The following is a 23766-nucleotide window of genomic DNA, read 5'->3' on the forward strand; positions in this document are numbered from 1 at the left end:
TATGGCTTGGGAAAGCAGTAGAAGATGGCCCAACTCCTTGGGCCCCTGCACCTGTGTGGGAGACCTGGAAGGCTCCTGGCTTCGAATCAGTTCAGCGCCAGCCATTTCAGCCATCTGGGGAGTGATCAGCAGATGAAAGACCTCTCTTTCTCTTTCAAATAAATAAATAAATCTTAAAAAAAATATGAAGTGAAAGTAGCGTTCACCTGTCAAATCACTACTCTCTGTGATCCATTTGCAGAATTTGTGCTTCTTGCCTTTGAAATTCTGCTACAGTCAAGGTCCTGGTCTGGAATAAAGTGGGATAGGGTGCTTTCATTGGCAAGACGCAGGGATCACACTGAACTTGACACTAAAATTACCATCTGGTAACTTTGCAGGGAACTTTGAGAAAAAAAATGTTTTCTAAGGGAGTTACTGTAATGGTTAGTGGGCGTAATTTATTCAAATCACCATGAGCTAGAGTAGCTATTATAAAGCTAGGTGAGTGTATATACTGAGCACAGGGGATTCACTAAGATGTCTCTTCGTGCCTCTATGCCCATTAATTGTGATGAATAAGCAATTATAGCAACTGTAGACCAAATAGGATGTGACAAGTAAGAGGTTTGTTTCCTAAAGGTTGAAAGCCTGGATGATCCCACCAAGCAAGTCCCTAGGATCATCTGAAATGCTGAGAGACTGGAAGATCCAAAATCTAGAAAAAGATGCTGGAGGAAATGTGAGTATCAATGACAGAGGCAGGATCACCCACAGCAACAGGACCTTAACGCATCTTAGTAACCCTCTTATGCATATATTAAGTGCTTGCTAAGATTGTGGCCAGTCACAACTTGGAAGGGGAATTCTGCGATGGATTAGGACGAATGCAGGACACAAGTGGATCTGAGTGGTGCCAAACGTGTGCTGCGTGTACTCTTTTAAATCTGGATCACACCCTTTACTCCAGCTACTTCTCAGACAATGAGTTCTGCACAACTGTCCAGCTTTCTAGAGGATGCAAACAATGCCTCATCTTGGGTCTATGCTGTCTCTGCCCCATGGAACCTAATAGATACTAATACATATGTGCTGTCTTAAGTGAAGGGTACTTAAAACTCAGCAGCCATTTTAGCTAGTAAGGACTGATGGAGGCCAGCGCCGCGGCTCACTAGGCTAATCCTCCGCCTTGCGGCGCCGGCACACCAGCACACAGGGTTCTAGTCCCGGTCGGGGTGCCGGATTCTGTCCCAGTTGCCCCTCTTCCAGGCCAGCTCTCTGCTGTGGCCAGGGAGTGCAGTGGAGGATGGCCCAAGTGCTTGGGCCCTGCACCCCATGGGAGACCAGGAGAAGTACCTGGCTCCTGCCATTGAATCAGCGCGGTGCGCTGGCCGCAGAGCGCCGTCCGTGGCAGCCATTGGAGGGTGAACCAACGGCAAAGGAAGACCTTTCTCTCTGTCTCTCTCTCACTGTCCACTCTGCCTGTCAAAAAAATAATTAAAAAAAAAAGACTGATGGAAAAAAATTTTTCCCTTTCCATCTGTAGGCAGATGAATTTTGAAATGAATTTCATTAGGGTCTTCAGAAGATTTCATGGGACTAAACACCAAGCAACTTCAGTAGTGGCCAACTGGGTAACTCCCTTCCTGTTTCCCTGCCCTCCCTCTCATTCCTGCATGTGGGATCACTTCTGAAACTACATCCTTGCTTGTAGGCCTTCATCTCATACTATTCTATCACCTGATATCAAGGTGACAGGCGGTTTCCTGAGGATGGGGAAAAAAGGAGTCTTTGCCAAATAATCATACAGGAAATGTAGCCAAAAAAAAAAAAAAAGGAAGATTTTTCTAATAATGTTTCCTCTACTACAAATAAAAATTCCTGGGTCATGGGAATATGCCCAAATATTGCCCCTACCTAATTCTGCCATTCCTCTCACTCAACATACACTATGTTGTTGTTGTTGTTTTCATTTTCTTTGAATTACCCACATCTATATTTTGCCTGTTCATGTCTTTGGGAAAAATTTGTTCATCTTAAGATCCAAAATACTATTTATTTCTCATATTTGGTTCACATTTTCTTTAGTGAAATATTATTTTGGTTCTAGAAATATTTTTTGGTACACCATAGGTACATTGGCTGTTTGAGGCCTATTATTTTGTCCTTTTTTTTTTAAATTGTATGAGTGTTTATTTCAACAAACTGGTTTTGATAGATGAAAATGTTTTATTGCAGTTCAATTTTATAATTCTATTATATGAGGCTGTATATCAGATCAAATGTGTGGTAAAATATTTTATAGGGAAGCAGCTAAGATTAGGGCAATTTTTCCAAGGCAACCCTCTTGGCTCTTAAGCACCCAATATATCAAAGATTTTTTCTAAAAACAAATAGATACATCAGGTGCATTTATGATATTCTCTTAAGAGTTTATTATAAACCAGTTTCATAGGCCACAAGGAAATAAAAGGACAATGTACAGCCTTACAGGACACAGGCAGGGAGCTGAGGAGGGCCAAGATGAGTCTAGGGCCTTGGTGGGCGCATTCCCGGGGGGAGGGGGCCCTGTAAGGGAAACCAGACAATCCGGTGAGACTCCGCGAACAACAGCATAACAAACAAACAGGTCTGTGGTAGCGTGGCCCTGGGGGATCGGGCCCACGCCTCTGTGGATCTACTTCCATAACTCTGTGGCAAGGGTCAAAGGAGGCCTCGCATCCCAGGGGGAGGGGGCATGCCCATTGGAGTTCCTCGTCCAGGGGGAATTCCCATTGGGGGACCCATAGGAGGCCTCATACCAGGAGGTGGGCCCATCATGTCTAGAGGAGGTGCACCTCGGCCCATGGGTGGGGGAGGACCCGCACGGCCAGGTGGGTACTGGGTGGGGGCCCCTGCAATACTAGCTGTGGCAGCTGCTGCAGTGGCTACAACAGTGCCTCTTCCTTGAGGGGTCATCACCTGTTGGGATGGCCCACGGACCGGGCCAGCAAGACCTGCGGGAGCCTGAGGCATGGGAACACCAGCTGGGATTCCTCTGCCAGCGGCCCTGCCAATCCCTGGGCCCCCAGCAGCTCCAGCAAGTGGTACGCGGGCAATGCCAGTATCTTTGGGGGGAGGACCCTCTACCGTCATGGAGACCAGGTTCTCCCCGCGCAGCAGCACCAGGCGAGGACTCGCTTCTCTTCCCTTTCTGCCTGTTTGGAGTTCTTCGGCTTGATCTTCCTGAACTCGTCACAGTCACAGAGGATCAAGTTCATGTGCTTGTCAAAAGCCTTAAAAGTGCCGATGAAGATGCGGCCGTGCTGCAGGCTGCACCTCATCCTGTAGTCGATGTGCTGCAGCATCTTGCTGCTCTTGCCCACCGTCATGCTGGCGGTTCTGACCCCCGCCGATTCCCTTCCACCGAGGCCGAGACGCCAGCCAGCGGCCCGATTCCCCGTCCCATTTAACTTTATTGATATGTTTTATTCATGTAACTTCATAAAACATTTAATGTCTAGCATGTTTCCAACAATATTTTACTCATCTTTTCACCTATTTGGTCTTCCAGGTGGGTAAAATGGTATTCCAAGTCCAACAGTAATTTCCACTGAGTTTTTATTGGAGTAGTGTTAAGGGAATAATGTACTTTGGGAAGACTGGCACAGCATTCTTTTCTCAAAACTCTATTCAGGACTCCATGCAGTATTTATGAATTTTAGAAAAAATTAAATTTTTCTTTCACCCAGTTCTCAAGATTGTTTTCTAGGGGTGATTGTGGAGTAGTGGGTCAAGCTGCAGCCTGCATCGCATTACGGGCAGTGGTTCAAGCTCCAACTGCTGTAACTCTGATCCAGCTCCCTGCTCATGCACTGGGAAAGCAGCAGAGAATGGCCCAATTACTGAGTTTCTACACCCACATGGAAAACCTGAATGAAGCTTCTGGCTCCTCTCTTCAGCTCAGCCCAGTCCTGGCTTTTGTAGCCATTTGGGGAGTGAATCAGTGGATGAAAGATCTCTATGTCTCTCCTGCTCTTTAACTCTGCCTTTCAAGTATATAAATCAATCTTTAAAAAAATTAAAACATTTCTCAGTATTGAATACTTTTGTTACTATTTTGTAGTCTTTTTTATAATTTACATTTGTTAAAATCTAGGAAAACCACTGTTCTTTATGTTTTAATTTTGTGCTAAATTACCTCATCGCAGTCCTTTTATTTTGGAAAAAAAAATTTTTGAGAGGCAGGTGACGAGAGAGAGTGGGGAGAGTCAAGAGATCTTCCATTCACTGGTTCACTCTCCAAATGGCTGAAAAGCCCTGGGCAGGGCCAGGCAGGAGCCAAGAGCCTAGAACTCCATCTGGGTCTCCAACATGGGTGGCAAAGGATGAGTACTTGTGCCATCTTCTATTGTTTTTCCAGGCACATTAACAGGGAGCTGGATTGGAAGAGCAGCCAGTACATGAACCCACACTCCAAAATAGGATACCAGTGTCACAAGCAGCTGCTTAACCCACTGTGCCACCACAAGTTAACAAAGTGATATTCTCAAGTCCTATATGATAGATGGAAGGCTGAATAAATTGCTTATAGGAAAATCAATCAGGCCATACAATATTGTTAAGTATCTGCACATGAAAATTGCCATAATGGTACCTGGTGCAGTTGTGCTAGCAGGGCATATTGCTTTGTCAATTCTTATTTTGCTTCTGCTAAGGAACAAATGTGGGACAGAGGTGGTTCTAATGGATATGCCCTTGCTCTGGGGCAAGGTTCAGAGGGAGAAAAGATATAGTAGTTTGTTTTGTTTAGTAGTATTCACTTTTTTCCTCCATGGGGATAGGCCATGGTCTCTTCTGACTTTATTGTGGGCTCAGAAATTAATGCTGATATTGGCCACAAAGACAGTTTCTTTTTAAATATACATATATGTATATATATATATTTATTTATTTGAAAGAGCTACAGAGAAAAAAGGAGACGAAGAGATACAGGGAGAGAGATTCCATCTGGCTTACTCCCCCAGATAATGGCATTGGTAAGGACTGGGCTAGGCCAAAGCCAGGAGCTAGGGGCTTCATCTGGGTCTCCCACATGGGCAGCAGGGCCCAAACACTTGGATCATCCTCTGATGCTTTTCTCAGGACACCAACAGGGAGCTGGATGGGAAGTGGAGCAATTGCCCATAAGGGATGCCAGCATGTACCACCCCTGCAAGGACTGTTTCTTGTCATCTCCTCCCTCCTATATTAAATGAATCTAGACCAAGCTCCCCACTTTGTCTCTAATGTCTTGTACACATGTAGCTAGAATGAATGTCAACACACAAATTCAGGGCAATAGAAAGGGGGCTTTTTCCCATGCTGGGTCTTTAGACATTAGGCCATCAATGTCACCACATTTCCCTTGTTCGTGAGTGAATTCCCTGTCAACAATGACTCTTTCAGGTGAACATGGATCCTTCTACAAACTTTTCCATTTATTCTCTTGCATATGTGTCTTTGCCTTATCCTGAGGAATAGTTGAAATCTAAAACCCAAGCCAAAAATTCCTGCTTCTCTTCCTTTAATGAGAATGAATAGGAGCTGACAAGGATGAAGGACATGAAGTAAAGGGAATTACCTGAAAAATCCTCACATATTTCAAAATACATTACTACATACATCTTCTGTTCCTTAGGCATGGGTTCATGAGATCAAAACATCTTCAAAACACCTTTCTGAAATTCTCAGATTAACTTGGCTTCAAGATGGAGTAAACCATGCAAATTCCAGGCAGTTTGCAGTTAAATGATTAGTAAATATGAGATACTGGTATGATGATTGTCTAGTAAGCAAGCAGTTGAGTCCAGGAGGTAGAAGGTTAATCAATCTGTTAAAAAATAATTTGCCTTTCATCATGTTTTAAAATCTACAATTATTTTAAATAATTACATTTACCTCTAGCTTTCCATATGAATGTACAATATCCAAATTAAGCCAAAAATGTGTTGATTCCCTTGTTAGATTCAAAAATACTTAAGGTTTTAATTACTAGATAAAACCCTTCATCATGTATGTATCATTGATGATGGATGGATGGATGGATGGATGGATGAAAGAAAGAAAGAGAGAGAGAGAGAAAAGAAAAGAAAAAAAAAGAAAGAGAGAGAGAGAAAAGGGAGGGAAAGAGGGCAAGGGACAGAGGCGAGAGAAGGAAAGCAAGCAAACCTGCAGGATTACTGTAACTTCAACAATTCCTCAAATAAACAAACATTCCTAAAGATCTAGGAAGAAAAAGTCTGCTATCATTAAGTAAATTTTCTGAAAATCACTTTATTCATTTTATTCTGCATGGTCAACTACAGTGATCAAATTTGCCAGACAATTGCCTAACTCCACTGCAGTTTACCTTTGTAAACAAAGTGCTTGGGTCAACATAAGAGTCAAGCAGTTTCAAAAGAGGAACATTTTGAAAGCATTTTGTTTGCTAATACAAATATACCTTATGGTTAACTATTTAGTAGAGATTGATTTCCTCAAAGTTGGCCCAATTATTTGATGAGTTTAAGACAGAACAGCGTCAGCAGCTCTTGGACTCTTACAACATGGTTAATGTGTAAAAACCAATCACTAATCTCAAAATTGTCTTCAGCATCTTAGCGGCATGTGCTCTGTGCTTGCTAGCATTGTATTTCAAAAATGGGTAAAGGTCATGGCTAAGCCAGTCTCGGTTGTTTAAAATAATGTCATTATATAACATGCTTATTTAATTGCAGCAATGTAACCTTACTGTATTATCAAACTATGACCTTAACATTTTCCTGGTAGATTTCTATAAAGGTTCATCAGTGCTTCCTTATTCTAGGTCCTATCATTATCCACAACTGGATATGTGTAAGAAACCTGTAATTTAAAGCTGAATTACATGACTGCTAAATGTATTGCTGTCCCTTAATTTTTTTATAAACCAAATGAATACAAAGTAATAACCCTATACAAAAAATGAAAATTACTTTTGAATGCATCCTTTTGGAGACAGAGCTATAATTAAAATATTACAGTAGGTTTCAACATCAGCAGGATTGAATAAGTCTTTAAAATGAATAAAATGTGTGTTCAGGTCATCTTTGATACTCCATCTATAGTACAGAGATGTCTCAAACACTATAAGAAAAAAACCAAGGGTTTCTTCTCCAACAGCAGTATCAATGAACAATGAGAAAAGGCTTCACTTTTTACTAAACTGCACATTCCATGTTTGGCTGGAAAAAAAAGTTAAATATTAGATTCCTCATATAAAGTAAGGATCACCATACCACAACCAAATTGTCAAAAAAAAAAAGCCACCTTAATTACTGTACTTATGTATGCTAAATTAGATGGAGTAACAAGTCTGCCCTTCTAATTACCTGTGTGTTATAATGTGGACCAAATGCACACAGTACTTATTGTATTAGTCATTTCCCCCCTCTGAACTCCAGTAGCACTTTATTCTCTGAGCCTTTCACTTAGTGTCAGTTACCACTTCATTTTACTAATTCTAATTTTACCCATGCGAGACTTATTTCAAAATCACCTGCAATCTGACGACACATAGCCTTCAGTCACTAAGCAGTTTTCTTCTGAAAGACTATGGTGATCTGCTGAAGACAGCAACAGCCAAGAAGTACAAAAAACAGACAGTGATCCTGAGGTCATGGGCCTGACTTCCAAAGTAGGAAACCTCATTGTTACTTAGGTTTGATATCTGTCCTGAACCCGTTTACCACACGATGACCACAGGAAAGACCCCTAGAACTGACCAGATTTCACAGCTTTTGAACCCCTCTCTGCATCTGACATTCCACATAACCCTTGCAACATCACACACAGACGTGCAGACAGCTTTTACTTTGTACCCACCATCCCCTAGCTCCTGCCATATACTTTTTCTATCCTCTCAAAATAAACATAATATTCAGTCTCTACCTCTGGACAAAATTTTAGCATCAGAAAATGAAATATTTATGAAGGAAAGAAGTATCTATTACAATAAATCAATCAATACACTGACTGGAAAATATGTTTAAGAAAAATCTCTAATTCATTTAACAAGTACTTATCATATACCTGTTTTGCAGCCATCTGGGGAAACACAAAGATCTGTTTTTTGTTCCCAAGGAACTGAGGTTTAATATAAGACTTTACTGAAGGAGCACAGAGCACGAATGTAAGGGCCAGGACCTACCTTTGACCATGGGCAAACCATCAGTTACCTACATTTCTAATGGCTAAAAATAACCAAGGTTTGCATGTTATGAAACTTAAATATAACTGGGTTAAAACATGAACTACTTAAAAATACTTTTTGTGTTCAATTTCAATCAAAAGGTTCTTCTGTTCTCTTCCTTTTGTTTTCTGCTTCGTGGGCTGTTAGTTTTCTTTAAAGATTTGAAAATTAAGTATACTGTTTTATTCTACTAGTGGCTGCTTTAAAATAGAAATAAAACATTCAAACCATTCCTACACTCTAATTAACAAAGAAAAAATTGCTTGTTGACTTTTTGTCTCCAAAGCATCATTTCCCACTTCGGATTAAGTTTGAAGATTTAAACACTGATGATTTCTTAATTCTGGTATCTTAATTTCTAAAAGCAATTATTTAATATTTACATGTTTCATTAACAAATATTTCCAAGATGGCTTCTCTATTCTGGAAGGGTTTTTTTTGTTGTTGTTGTTGTTCTTAAGATTTACTTTATTTATTTGAAAGAGTTAAGAGAGAGAGGTAGAGAGGTAGAGAGAGAAAGGTCAGTCTTCCATCCACGTTTACTCCCCCAGATGACCACAACAGCCAGAGCTGAGCTGATCTGAAGCCAGGAGCCTCTTTCAGGTCTCCCACACAGGCGTAGGGGCACAAAGAGTTGGGCCATCTTCCACTGCTTTCTCAGGCCACAGAAGAGAGCTGGATCTGAAGAGCAGCAGCCAGAACATGAATCGGCACTCATATGGGTGCCACAGGTGGAGACTTAGCCCACTGGTTTCTTTTCTTCACAAATTACCCAACCTCATGTGCTCTGTTAGAGCAATAGAAAACAGTCTAAGGGCCAGCACTGTCTCTGCCTATCACGCCAACATCTCAAATGGGTGCCATTTCGTGTCCTGGCTGCTCCTCTTCCAATCCAGCTCTCTGCTTATAGCCTGGGAAAGCAGTATAAGATGGCCCAAGTGCTTGGGCCCCTGCATCTGCGCAGGAGACCCAGATGAAGTTCCTGGCTCCAGATTGGCCCAGCTCCAGTACTGCAGTCATCTAGGGAGCAAACCAGCGAATAGAAGACAATTTTCTGTCTCTCCCTCTGTAACTTTACCTCTCAAATAAATAAATCTTTTAAAAAACAAAACAGTCCAAGATAAAATTCTAAATAGGCAGGCCTGTGACTACAACCATGTCTAAACCAACATAATTCCATGAAAAAGTCTAGGAGATATGTGGCAGAATAACTTCTAAAATATTGCAACTCCTAATCTCCAGAATCTGCAAATGTCATTTACATGACAAAGCGGAACAATGGTGCAGAAGGAATTGTTAATCAGATGACCTTAGATGGGCTCAAAATAATCATTACAAGGGTATTTAAAAGTGGAAGAGGAGACAGAGTAATGTCATATAAGAAACTGATGCCTGGCCAGCGCTGCGGCTCACTAGGCTAATCCTCCACCTTGCGGCGCCGGCACACCAGGTTCTAGTCCCGGTCGGGGCGCCGGATTCTGTCCCAGTTGCCCCTCTTCCAGGCCAGCTCTCTGTTGTGGCCAGGGAAGTGCAGTGGAGGATGGCCCAAGTACTTGGGCCCTGCACCCCATGGGAGACCAGAAGTACCTGGCTCCTGCCATTGGATCAGCGCGGTGCGCTGGCCGCAGCGCACTGGCCGTGACAGCCACTGGAGGGTGAACCAACGGCAAAGGAAGCCCATTGTTGATGCCCATTGTTGGATCTGTAGATGAAGGGAATGAGCCAAGGAATGCAGCCTTCATTAGCTGGACAAGAAACTTGTATCCCAGGGAACCTCCAGAAACACAGTCCTGACATCTTTAAGGAGAGAGACATACTCATTAAATTATACCAATTTGTCACAACAGATACCTAAAAAATTCAAACATGTAACAAAATCGTTAAACTGTAGTAAATGCTTTGAAAGAAACAAATGGCAGATCACAACTGAATAGAGCAGGGTAAGCAACGTTTAGGTCCAGACTTAGAAGCAGCAGCTGAAAACAGGTCTGCACATTTCGGGTAAAGAGTTCTGTAAGCCTGGTAAAGCATGCTTGTCTTCTGGCCTGGAAATTGTACCCTCCTACCTCCTACCTCCACCCTCATAGGACTCTACTTTTTCTGTTTAAAGCCAGCTGAGATGTGCACCTGCACACACAACCCTTCCTCCACCCCTCAGTTATCTTCCAGCAACCCACACTACCTAAGGGACCTCTGTGCTTTGTGGAGGGTGGGTTGGAGAGCCGACCCTGTCACTCTCACATGTGGCACATGAGATTCAGGGCTAAACATGATCTTGTCCCTTAAATTAGTTCAGGTGGGTCCAAAACCTAAGTCTGCTCAGAGTGAAGCTGAAACTTCATTTTAGAGGTTGCGGGAATGAAGGCTTATTTTGTAGCTGGATGTGAACAGTGATAGTTTATGACATCCGCCCTGTTGACCGAGATGTGGAAAGCTGAGTTCACAATTTTAAGAGGAAAGGCACTCAACTTGCCTAAACCACTGACAGAAGTCTGTTCTTACACCCAAACTCTCCTTTTTAAATATTATACTATGAAACTTCTTCCATATCCCCTTAAGCTTTTCAGTCAAGATCCAGAGTAACTCAGAAGAGTAATCTGCCTAGATTCATGGGTCCCGCAAAGTAGACCATGACATGAGTATCCTGTGGAAATCACCTGCCTTAGCAATCTCTGTGTATTTCCTAGAATTGGAGAAGGTATTTCGTTTCCCTTTCTTCAATCTTTACCATCATCCTCACATCACACACACTTCACTGCTGCTTTGTCGGGACACCAAAGCAGACAACTCAAAACTTAATAAAGCCACCATTATTAATGGAGAGTATCCTGTATTTCTGATAGCTTCTCCTGGAAGCAAAGTCTGAAGTTAGAAAGCTGAATAACATTTGGGTTAGCACTACTTTTCTAAATAACAACATACCAGAGAAGGGATGCTAAAACTTTGATAACCAAAAACCAGGGGCTTGAGAAGTAAACAAATAACGGATTAAAAAAAAAAAAAGTATGGGCAAAAGCATTACATCAGGCAACAAAACCATGTTGAGAGCTGTTAATCCGCCACTAAGCATGACCTCTCAGCACTTTTACCTCTTAGTAAGTATGGAGAGGGCTGTCACTTTTCTTCTCCATCAGCTGCTTCCTCCATGAAAATTAGCAGTTTAACACTTACTTCCTAAGGTTCACTATTAACATTTCCACACAAATAAATGGAAGATACATTACTTTTCCTGTGAGATTAAATGCAAAATCTTTTCGGTTTTACGCAAGTCTCCTGCTCACCAGCACAGTGCAGGCGTTTGCCAATAATGCCACCTACAGTAATTACTTCTAAGGTCCCCTACACATTCAGTCATTGCCTGTTTTTCCTTGCATTGACCCATTCTCATTCTAGCAGTAGTACTCACCTGTTGGCCCCTACACAGTTTGCTAGTACCTTCCACATACTAGGTAGTTTTAGGTGCTGAAACACCAACATCAATGTACCACACATCTTCAGATCCCTGACAGATGTTTTTTGGGGGTAAGGGAGACTTAAAAAATGAGAAAATGTGTCGGCCAGTTCAGCAGTTTGGAGAAGAAACTACTTTGACCTGCCATTTGTACAAAGACCAGAAGCAAGCTGGATTAAATAGTGGGCATTCGGAAGGGTTGGGGGTGGGGGGTGTCATGTCTTCCAAGGTTAGACAGCAGGTACAATTCTGTGCAGCAGCAGCTATCCTGGAAAGGCTAAAACCACTTTTCTAACTCCAAATTTAAAGAATTTGCTATTGAAGCCTTAAAGTACAGGTATATAATTCTTTTGCAGACAAAAAGACTTAAGGCTAAACACAGAACCATGAGACTTGATTCCAGGAATTCCTTAAGGTTGAAATTGTTCAGGGGATACAGGAATGTGGTAGTAACAAGCCTAATTCCCATTTATGCTGCTGTTACAGATCTGTACTTTTGAAGTGTTGTGAGGTTAAACCAGAAAGTCTCAGGTATTCAACTGCTGAAGCAGAGACCAATGACTGCACCCTTATTTATTCACAGGAACAAGGGCCAACCCTTGAGGAAATCCGTATGTAGCAGAAAGACATACACACCCCCTGCATTAGGTGAGGTTACCCAAAGTATCACTGGAGAAAAAGGTTAGTTACTGCCTCAATTTGGTGAGATGCTGTGGATTCTGAAGCACAGTTGTAAAGGCACAGCAGGTGTAAAACTGAAGAATCAATGTATATAAAATTATTTTCTCTTGTTTAGGGAGTCTCTTACCTCCATACTAACTATAAAGCATTGCTGTAAGGGTCTCCTGCACTTTTGTCTCAGTTAATATTCTGAAATATCACTCAGCCCAGACTCTAATACTCATGAAAATAGGGAGAAAATTATCTTTGGATAACTACAACTCCCAACTGTGGTTAAGAACCTTACCTTGGCAAATGCCTAGTCCCTAAGTAATTTTAGGAAGTCTTCATTGAACTTAATGCACTGCCTAAGGCCACTTTACAGTACTCCCACTTTCAGAAATTCTTGACCATCCAGAGGTCTTTGCTCATCCAACCTGTTGAATGGTGGTGTTCTATTCCTCATTGTCTCAGCTTAAATCCCTAAGTGGTGCCTTCAGTCCACCTCAATAGCTATTAAATGTGAAAAGTGGTACATACCCATCTTTTAAGCAAAAACGTCACTAAATGTAGGCCTCCTGCTTTCAGTAACTAATCATTAAGAATGTGCATTCTGGGGCCACCTTTGTACAGTGGGTAAAGCCACTGCCCGGAGTGCTAGAATGCCATCTCAGCACCAGTTCAAGTCCCGACTGCTCCACTTTCGATCAGCTCTCTGCTATGGCCTGGGAAAGCAGACTGCCCTTGTGCTTAGAGCCTTCCAACTTCACACCTCAAAGAGGCTCCTGACTGGCCCAGCTCTGGCTGTTGTGGCCATTTAGGGAGTGAAACAGCAGATGTCAGACCTCTATGCCTTTCAAATAAATCAATCTTTTTAAAAATTGTGCATTCAAGAACAGCTATTTAGGCAAGTGGCTAAGACATTTCCATCTCACACTGAAGTTCCTGGGTTCAATACCAGGACCAGGCTCCTGGCTATAGCTTCCCACCAACACATAACCTGAAGGTCATAGTGATGAACTTAAATTCATGCCACCTGTGTAGAAGACCTGGATTCAGTTCCTGGATCCTGCTGGCCCTCAGGGTTATGAGGGAGTGAACCAGCATATGGGAACACTCTCAAATGAATAAAAAAAATTACCAGTCATTAAGGGAAATATTACTTGCTACTCACTGTGGGTTTCTTCTGTACCACATTAAAACTTGCCCTGTTATGCTTGTATTCATCCTGGGATTTAGCAATTTCTTAAATTAGTAAATCTACTTAAAACTGCCAGCATCTGGGAAATTCTTGCTTGTCAAATACCTCATCTTTAAAATATTTACTATTTTTCAACATTTAGAAATTACTTAACTGAGGGTCCCTCAGAATATGCATTCAATGCTGCTAAGCACACACACACCTGTTAAGCAACATTCAACCCCTATCAGTCAATACACACTTGACCATCTACTAAAACCAAGAATTGAACACGTTTATCATACTTATCTCCTCTTAAACTTCAACGTGTTAAGAAAAATTAAAAACACGCATACAGTGCCCCATCAAAAACAAGAGATGCTTCACTGAATTGGTGAAATCTCAATGTTTGGAGTGCTTATGCTCTGTACCTTAAAAGAAGCTAATCTGTACTTGGATTCCCTCACATCAGATTTTAAGTTACTTTAGGGAAGTTGAGAGGTTCTCAAAGGGGAGTGTTCTTCAGTCAAGGATATGCAAGTAGCTGAAAAGGCAGCTCTGAAGGGACAAACATGGGGCAGTGAAGGGAATACCCACCTAACCAGCCAGATGAATTGCACATCAACAGACATTCAATGCGGTGACGTATGCCACAGCCAGACTGTCCTCATATTTAGCCTGAGTGACAGTATTCAGATCCCAAATTACCAAATAAAGGAACCACACTATGGATTTGAGAACTTGCCAGACCCAATACAACAGTGGGTAAAAGAAAATTTCTCACACACAGTATTAACAAAGGATGAATCCAGAATCCACTTATTTACTAGCTTTGCTGTATCCTTACAAATAAAGTTCTTATTTCCTCATCTGTAAAATCAGGATACAAACACATCCTACAGGTAATACAAATTCAACAATGTGGATGAGTAACTTTGGTACTTTACTCCAGTTCTCCACTTAATTAGCAAGAACTTGTAGGCCATTTACTCTAACAAAGCAAGTGAAAAACACCAGAAACACTGCTAAAGTAAAATCTTTAATTTTTTTATTTTAACATTCATTTTGGACAATTCCTTAACAAGCAGTTTTGAAATGCAGTATTTAACATTAACATAACATTCACTAACACAACTCAGTGTGTCCAAACTGTGTCGTCATGCTTTTAAATTTTCTTAAAGAGAAAACTAAGGTCATTGTCGTTTTTGCTGTGGTCTCAAGAGTCATGCAACACATAACATCTTTTCTTAATGATGCTTTAAAATTCAAGAATATGACACACTGAGAGAAAATCACATTAACTCAAGCTTTAAGCAGAATGGAAACTAAACAGAGGATAATCCGAAAAGGCTAGAGTGGGCATGACAATCTTCCAGATAAGACAAAAAAAAACTGAACTTGCATGGAGCTCTCCTCACCTCTTACTGTGCAGCTGAGAGGCTCTTAATTCTCTAACACCAGACATATATAACACAGGCTTGTCAATTACCAACAGAGTAACACTTCATGAAGTGAAACAAACTTTAACATAACACTGAACTGTTCTCCAGGAAGTTCGCAGGTTGCCCTTGTCTGGAATCATCATGCAGGACTCTCCAGACTATGGATAGGGAGAAACTCAAGTCAGCCTTGCTGCGTTTGCCTGTAAAATGAAGACCTCAAAAATTTTCAGTAAAATCAGATGCTGTGGCAAGGAGCTTTACAAAGTGCTTTTTCCTAAATGCAAGCTAAAAACAGAGAATGATACATGCGTAACATGCAAAAATAGCAACAGGTCCACTCACCCCCACCTTCCGCCCCCAGAAAAGGCTATCCATTAAACCAAAAGCAACACAACCCAAGTCTGAAACAACTTCTAGGTCAGAGCACTGTAAGAAAGCTGTTTTTTTTTTTTTTCCCCAAGTCTATTAGAAACGAGGCAATCATCAACTTGTTCACTTATCTGAGTCTCAAAGTTGTTAAATACTTAGGTTGGCCTTTATATTTTCATGGCTTTTGTTAGTTATTATGCCTGAGAAAACCTTAGAAGCAAAACCAAGTTTGCCACATTCTATAAAGCCAGAAATAAATAATAAAAAAAAAAATTCCTATGAAACTATACAACTTCACTAACCAACCCTATTAACAGAACATACACTTTCATTAGCTTATTAGATTTAAATCTCAGTTCAAGTCCCAATTAAGTTCTGAACACAGTGAGTACTACAGAAGTTAAGCACCCAGGAAAAGAAAATTGACCATTTAAGGCTTTGTGACTAAACTTCATTTGACTTACATTTTAGCACACTTTAGAAGTCATCTGGTGGGGTTCAAATCACTGTTTCACTTCTTAAAAATAATGCTAGTGCATTCAAAAGTTTTTAAATAAAATTACATGGCAAGGTAAACATAAACATCTTTTTTACTTTTTATTCACAAGTGCAGGATACTCATGAAGACCACTATAATCCATGGTAATGTTACAAAACTTTTAAAAGGTTCAAGAACCTGCCTAAATAGGTTAATCTTACAAATGATTATGTAATTTTTTTCTCACCCTGAAAATTTACCACTTAATCACTTCCAGAACTCTAAAACTCTTACCTTTCTATTCAGGAGTTAAGCTCTCAAGAAGCTGATATATAAGAGCTGAAAACTTTTCACATTAGACTTCTACTTTAAAAAGATGTTTATCTACAGGTGGTATAGTTGATGAGGTTATCAAAATTTGATTACCTGGCATTTCCCCCCAAAATACAATGAAATTAAGTTTCTCTACACCTCAGAGTGGGTCTGCAAACAACCTTTTCTTTTGAATATGACTAGTCTTAAGGTAATCCACATTTTTCTACATATATCAAGCACAGAGACAATAAACAAATGAAAGAAAAGGCAGAAATGTTGGATGAAAAATTTTAACTGCCACCTCTTAAGTTCTATTTCAGTGATATAAATCACACCAACCTAGAAGCAACTATCACCGTCACAAAAATTCAGTTTTTGAGGGAAGCAGGGAACAAATCCAACTATAGAGAAAAACCAAATTCAAATTTGTAGCCCACCATTACACTCTTGGCATTAAGGACATGTACAAATACAGATTTGTCAGTACAATCAGCAGTGTTTCTTAAAACAAAAAAAAAATTTTCTTTTAAATTCTAGTCTGAGGACCCTGGGTCATTGACAACTTACACCATTAATAACCAAAGAAACATTAACATAGCCAGCTAATGATCACATCCAGAACCCATATTAGAAAAATACTGTTTACTAAACATAGTCTCTTCATCCTAAATTCCATGCTTAAAAAAAAAAACCCTCTTTACACACTGATGTAAATGGAATGGCATTTAACTTAAATGCTTGAATAATGTATTAAGTAACATGATTCATTAACTTTCACATTAGCTAAATCATGAACTAGGTTCAAAGAAAGCAAAATAGCATATCCTAAGTGCACAGATGACCATGCATTTACACTAAGTTTAAGACACAATCATAATGAAATACTTGACAGCCTTAAATCAGCATAAAAGTCGAAATCTGTATTTGTACCTTTTAACATGCAGTCTCAGAAGTGTTCAAGCACAAAAATAAGACAAAATTCGATTTCAAGCAGAAAATAATATGTCTTACAGCAACAAAACTAAAGTTACAAACTTTTTTTTTTAAGTTCCATAGCTCTTGATTATTTAACAGCAGAAGTCGGAATCTTCAGTAATTTTTAGTTTTCAAAATCTTCTGGTCACAATCCCCACCAAACTCAACAGGCCGGGACAAGTGCAATACCATACAGAAACACAGCATTGCAACTGATCCCAACCTGTGTAGAAAGGGGTTTGATTTTCCCTTACTTTTCTACAGACTTTTCACCACCACAGTCAGTTTTGCATGGATTTGCACAGCAGAATATCACACAGCTGGATGCAAACCTGCAAAACTAACCATAGAACAGTGTTCATAACAGGACAGTTTGATTGCGCGACAGCCGAAGTTGGAGTTCTACAGCTAGCAGTACTTTAAGTGCTCATAATGCAGTAGATAACTAAACACTACCTGCACTATAAGCACTTTAGTGCTACAGAAGCTGTCACATCGTACACACCAGGCAGATTCTACATCGACACAACAAAAGTACACAAAATTAGTAAAAAAAAAAAAATTAATAAAATAAAAAATCACTTGAAGGAAATAGCAGGCCACCATCAGTTTTGCATAGATTTGCACAACTACATTCTTCTTGTAGTGCAACTATGCAAAACTAACAGAAGACTGCAAACAAAAACTATTAACACACCTATATACTTGCTTGACTTGAATTATTGGATGAAAACATAACTTCTTATGCCAGAAGGAGCACTTAGGGCAGTAGATGCTAATCTACTTCACTATCTGCACTAGATGCACCTTAGAACAAAAAGCACTCAACATCAGCAGGCCCTGCGCTTTAAAGCCCACCTTGGCTTCCCGAGGCAGCTGTCACCATAATGCTACAAGTGCCTTCACTGCAGTAGATGCACATATCACTACCTGCACTGTAAGCACTTTGACATTATTCTGACTGGTCACAATCTTCAGTTTTACAAGGTGATGTTGTTATTCCTGCTAAATCTGAAATAAATGATTAGAATAACACCTTAGTCTTAACAACTACAAAACACAAAATTTCACATCATCCCTGGCACAGAAGAGAAAATCAGTTTGTTTATCCCACTTAAGACACACTTTAAAGCTCCAAAAATAGACTCTTACAGAAAGCAAATCACAAGCAACCACCATTCTAGCACAGTAAGGTAACATGGTGGCTCTTCCTTTTATCTGGCCCTTTATAAATGCATACTTAAAAAAAATCGAAAGCAGGCTGCACATAAATGAGAACATTAACAGGGCAACTTCACTCATGTGTACCTTTTAGAGGAAGGCAATCTTCACATCCACGTGGCAAAACATTTTCCTTTTCTTCTGGCTTCCAATTAGCAAATACGTGATAAAACGATTAATAAAATGACTGTTTGGACTATGTTTCAAATTTATCACTTAGTTCTGGAACTTAAATACCCTGTTCAAATATTTTTAAATCTTAAAAAATTCATCACCCCAGATCAAATCTACTGAATCATCCAATTCATAGAGATTCTAAAAATCTATCCGTTTGTCTCTAAAGCTGCGTGTTAGATTTGCACTGTACTTTTATTAACTTAAAAGTCAGATGGCCAACACTCGAGTTAATTTTCTAGAAAAGGTAAATTGGACAAAGTACAAAAAGCCTGTATCACTCCATAGAAGCCCCATCATATCGCATTCATTCAGCTGGAGGATAAAAGTCCAGAGAAAACTTGTTTTTAAGAGAACTTAAAAAAGAAAATTAGAACACACTTACCCACTCAGGAAAACTTCTCAGCAAGTATCCTTAGAAAGCTTCGGATGCAGTGTTAGGTCCACGTGGATAACTGGGGTGGGGGCGGGGGGTGGGGGGGGACAAGGAAAAAAAAGATAAAACATTGGCTCAAAATTATCACCTATTTAAAATCACCCTTTCCTAACCCAATACCAAATAATTTCACGTGCAAAAAACTGTAGGAAACAGAGCGAGGCAACACAAGCAGGATTTAAAAGACCAACAACAATGTATGGGTGAAAAGGTGGATGAGAATAAAGTTAGAAAATCTCAAGATTATCAGATTCACGTCTCAAACTCCTGAAATACTTGACCTTGATCAGCAGCAATCATTAACTACCGCACAGCTCCGAGGAAAAACGCAGTCCAGGGACTATTCTTCCCCACCCCTCCCCCCATCAAGACCTCGTGGCTGCAAGCCGGGATAAAAGAGTTGTTTCCTCAACTGCTGTGGTCCTGACGGCACGCAGCTCAATTTTTTTCTTTTGGTGATATCACAGTCAACGAACCTGCCTTCTCCGGTTCCTCTCCCTACTGCCCTGGCTCGGGAACAGAAAACGGGGAAGCCAGCCCCGAGACTGCAAAGTGCCCGCCACGCTCATGGAGCCCGGGCCGGCAGCACATGTCGCACAAGGGGGCGCGCGGCCCTGCGCTTCCCCGCGCGGCCGCCAGGGGGTGATGCGTCCGAATCGGGCCCCGCCGGACGCGGCAACCCCCCCCCCCCCCCCACCCCGTTTCCCGGCGGCAGCCGCGCGGCGACCGGCGGCGCCGAGGCCCGAGTGCGGCGTGGACGCGGGCGCGCCGCCCCTCCTTTGTGTCCCCCGCCCCCCCCCAGCCCGGCCCAGAGGGGCGGGGGCTCCGCGGCTGCGGTGCCCGTCGCACGCGGCCCGAGGCCTAAGCCGGGAACAATCGGCGGCGGCGCGCAGTCGCCGCCATGTCCCCCGCCCTCACCCCCGCGCAGCCCGCCCCGTAGGAACATGGCGGCGGGGACGCCGCTCCCGCCGAGCCGGGCCGTCCCTCCCGCGCCGCACTCCCACGGAGCGGGCGGGCGCAGAAGGCTCCACGCCACAGCCGAGGCGAGCTCCGGCGGCCGCCGCCGGGGGGGTCCACGGCCCGGGAAGTTGGGAACCGCGCCTGGGGGCAGCCCACGCGGGGTAACAAAGCCCACGCGGAGCGGGGGTGGCACCCAGGCCGCGCGGCCCCGAGCTCCCGCGCCGCCGCCCCCCCCACTCCGCGCGCCCGCCCTCGCGCTCCTAAAGTTTGGGGGACCGCGGGCTCCCGCCCACGCCACGCCGCCCGCCGGCGCGCAGGTACCTCGTGGGCGCGCCCCCTCCCGGCCCGCGGCCTGCCCCATGTGCCCGCTGCCGCCGCTTTGTTCTAGAGGCGCTTTAACTCTCGCCCCCGGGAGAAACTTTCCCTGCCTGGGGACCCCGCGCCCCCGCGCCTGCACCCGGGCCCCGGGGCCGGGGGCGCGGGCCTCGCACGTTCTCTCCCCGAGGGGCCATTGTGTGCGCCGCGCGCCCACCCGCCCTCTGGGGCCGGCCCCGCCGGGGTCCGCGCGGGTCCCGGGCGCGGCCGCCGCCGCCGCGCGCACGCCGCCCCCTCCCGCTCTCCCCGGCCCGGCCCGGCCCCTCCACCGAGCCAGCGTGCGAGCGAGGGGCGGCGAGTGGCGGCCGCTCCCCGTGGGGCCGGCCAACGGCCCGAGACCCGCCTCGGCCCCCGGCCACGCCGCCGCCACGCCGCCCCGGCCGCCCCGCCCGCCGGCCCCGGGCCGCACACAACAGGTTTCTCTCAGTCGGCGGAGGGGTGGGCACGACTCACCGGGAGGAGTAGCCGCCACCATCTTCGCCCTGCCCGCCGCGGGCTCTCGCTCCCGCCTCCCCACCCGCCTCCGCTTTACTACGACCGGAGGCCACAGGGCCGGGGGTGCGGCCCGCCCCGCGGAGGGGGCTTCGCGGAGGGGCGCGAGCCGCGGCGGCGCGGCGGGGGTCGTCCCCACCCCCTCGGCCTCGCCCGAGGGCGCGAAGTGGCGCGAAGGCGCGGGCCGGGCGGCAGCGGCGGCACCTCGAAGGACCATGTGGGTGAATGAAGGGCGGCGGCTCCCGCCTCAACGTAAATACGGACAAGCCCCACTCCCTCATTAGCATAAAAAACAAAGTACTTCCGACCTCCCCGCCCGCCCGCCAATCACCGCAGGCCCCGCCCACGGCGGCTCGCTCTTGGCGGCCGGGAGAGCGGGAGCCGGGAGCCGCCGGCGGCGCCGCCGCGCAGCCTTCCCCGGGCCGCGCTCCGCCGCGTCCCGCCCACTGGCGCCCGCCTCGCGGAGCGGCCTCGCCGGGGCCGCTCGCGCCACGCCTCCGGCACGCCCTCCGCTCGCAGGCGGAGCGCGCGTGCAGACCCCCGCGCGCCGCACACCCTCCTGCGAGCGCACGCTGCCTGGGAGCGCGGGGCGCTGCCCCGGGACTCGACGTCCACGCCGCGTGGCTGGGGTGGGGTCTCGGCGCGGGGCCGGGGGGGGGCCCTCAGGGCGCCGCGACTTCCTCTCACCTCGAGTCGCGAGCACCCGGTGCCAAAGGTCGTCGTCGACCCGGGAAGAAAGGCATCACCCCCGAGCGCGCCAGGACCGCGCGGAGTTGGAGGGTGTGTGTGTGTGCGCGTGTGCGCGCCCGGACGCACGCTGGCCGCGGCGGGACCTGCTGCTCCCCGCCGGTACCGGGAACTCTCGGGCTCTCTGCCCTGCAGGAGAGTGGCGGTCGGAAAGAACCCGAGGAGCGGGAGCCCGCTCGCGAGCACGTCCTCTCCTCGCGTTGCGGTTCAGGAAATCCCAGGGTTCTCAGAAACACGGCGAGGATTCATAAAGGCGGACGACAGATAACAGTCATTTAAAATCGGTTTCAGATAATCCAGGAAGCGGCTGTTGGAAAGCACGCCCGCCGCCCGTTTCGTGATTTTACGAGTCAGCTGTAAAAGCCACGACTGGGAGACGTCCGTGATGTTAAGGCTTTTGCCTGGGACTTCCTGACACTCTTGCCGTTAGCCATCTCTCTGACCCGCTGCCAGCACGCTTTGTTTCAACGCACACGTCAAGCCGGGCATAGGGAGAGTCAGGGAGGAGAGTCTGGCTTCTGCTGCACTTTGCCACTCAGGACCTGGGTGTTGGACTCTTCTTGCCTCGCAGATCAAACTAAGATGGCCAGATTGGAGGGTTTACACCATTTCACCTTTCCCCAGTACAGTCATTCATGAGTCTCTCAAAGGGGGGAAGCTGACCGCTCACTGCAATAAAAGTGTAATTTGCATTACTTTTGGTCAGCATTGACCAATATGTCAATTCCTTTTTCTTCAAAACCGTATCATCTGCTTTAAATTAGAATGATTGAGTTGAGACAGTCTTCTGAGTAAGAGTGAGCTTCACACTGTCTGAATCATGGGAAATCCCACCTATATACAGGTTTCTTAGCAGGAGAGAGTTATCTATCTCATAGTTTCCTTCTAATTAAAATGAGCATGGAAATACCTCGGGTTTTATAAAAGCTATGTTTAGATCTCCAGCAACATCTCTGCCAGTCTGACACACAAGCAACTGTTTTCTATGCCTATGGTATAGGGGATTTAATTTTTAATGTGTATATTTATATACATTTGACCATAATCAGAATTTTGGAAGATGTAAATTCACTTAAACCTACTGACTTGGAAATCCCAGAAAAAGTTTCAGAATTAGTGGGTTGCATTTTATTTTTAAGGGGTTCACTCAGCCTTCCTTTCAGAGTTAATAAATTATCTTAAGTACAATTAGAATGTTTGAAAACGTTTCAGTCCCAGTGAATTTGAACCTTAGCCTTTAAATGTTTGTGTGTGTGTGTGTGCGTGTATATATATATATAAAATTGGAATTAGTAGTAATTAGGAACTCAAGTACAAGGGCCACAGTTAGGTGTACTTTATACCAGAGGAAAAGTTATCTTGCTATGACTTTGAAGCTCACAAAAATATCCGAAGTCTAACTAATGTCTTCTACAACCAAGGAATGCAAGAATAAAGCTATCTGAAATGCCTAAGTAGACACACAGCCTTCTGAAGTCAGCTACAGCAGTACCATTTTACACAATCCAGAACATTTCAGACGAAATGAAAGGCTCAGCACTACATCAAAACAGTTTCCTATAACTGTTAACGTGCTACATTGCAACAAATAGATAAACACCTGTACTTTTCCCTTTTCACCCTTAGGTTTGAGAGTCTTAGACACAAATGTTATGGATTGAGAACATCTAAAGGGTTCTTGACCTTATTACTAACATTTTCTGTTCTACCTTTTACTGTGTAAATATGACAGTATTAAATGTGTTGTATTTTTGCAGAAAATTTTCAAAAAAATCAGTTAAAATGTTCTTCTTTAGCAGAATTATTGGATTTTAAGAAATTAATAAGTTGATAATCACATTCACATTATAGATATGACACATTAGGAATGACACAAGAATCTAAATCAGTGTTATTTAAACTATAATAATTCAATGGTAGTCTATAATGTTTTTAACTTAGATGCCTATGTTTTGTCACAGCATTTGTGTTTTATGGGAAAAAAGAAACAAATTTAAAACCATTCTGAATTTATAAAGTTAAGCGACTATACACCAAAAACATCTTGGATTCTTTTTTCTTATAATGTAGAAAACCGTGACCAGTGATGCAATTTGGGGTATTTCTAGAATACATATTTGTGAATAACTGAAAATGCAGAGTCTACTCATACCGTATTATCTTTTCAAGATTTAAAAAAATATTCAGTACAATTTAACAATCATGCGTTAAAGTGCTGCTATTCTTGCTCTGATCAAAGTTAAAACAGAGTCCACACTTATGAAAAGTTCCAGAACTACAGA

The 23766-nt window shown here is 43.8% G+C and overlaps 1 protein-coding gene and 6 non-coding genes across 7 annotated transcripts; all 7 read right to left on the reverse strand.

The window, feature by feature from the left end:
* Positions 1 to 2146: 2146 nt before the first annotated feature.
* Positions 2147 to 21161, reverse strand: LOC127492178 (small nuclear ribonucleoprotein-associated protein B). The gene is given in 5 exon segments (XM_051851023.2): positions 2147 to 2537; positions 2539 to 3149; positions 3152 to 15142; positions 18860 to 18929; positions 20699 to 21161. Coding segments are annotated over 3 exon segments (966 nt in total). The 5' UTR covers positions 3351 to 15142; positions 18860 to 18929; positions 20699 to 21161; the 3' UTR covers positions 2147 to 2381.
* On the reverse strand, positions 17246 to 17304 carry MIR92A-1 (microRNA mir-92a-1). Its single transcript, NR_162495.1, has one exon. It is a non-coding gene; the product is annotated as a microRNA mir-92a-1 (primary transcript).
* MIR19B-1 (microRNA mir-19b-1) lies at positions 17361 to 17421 on the reverse strand. The gene has a single exon (NR_162465.1). It is a non-coding gene; the product is annotated as a microRNA mir-19b-1 (primary transcript).
* MIR20A (microRNA mir-20a) lies at positions 17496 to 17554 on the reverse strand. Its single transcript, NR_162467.1, has one exon. It is a non-coding gene; the product is annotated as a microRNA mir-20a (primary transcript).
* Positions 17685 to 17742, reverse strand: MIR19A (microRNA mir-19a). Its single transcript, NR_162464.1, has one exon. It is a non-coding gene; the product is annotated as a microRNA mir-19a (primary transcript).
* MIR18A (microRNA mir-18a) lies at positions 17826 to 17890 on the reverse strand. Its single transcript, NR_162462.1, has one exon. It is a non-coding gene; the product is annotated as a microRNA mir-18a (primary transcript).
* On the reverse strand, positions 17970 to 18028 carry MIR17 (microRNA mir-17). The gene has a single exon (NR_162461.1). It is a non-coding gene; the product is annotated as a microRNA mir-17 (primary transcript).
* Positions 21162 to 23766: the final 2605 nt, after the last annotated feature.

This window comes from Oryctolagus cuniculus, chromosome 9 (genome assembly GCF_964237555.1).
Source record: "Oryctolagus cuniculus chromosome 9, mOryCun1.1, whole genome shotgun sequence".
Taxonomy (NCBI): domain Eukaryota; kingdom Metazoa; phylum Chordata; class Mammalia; order Lagomorpha; family Leporidae; genus Oryctolagus; species Oryctolagus cuniculus.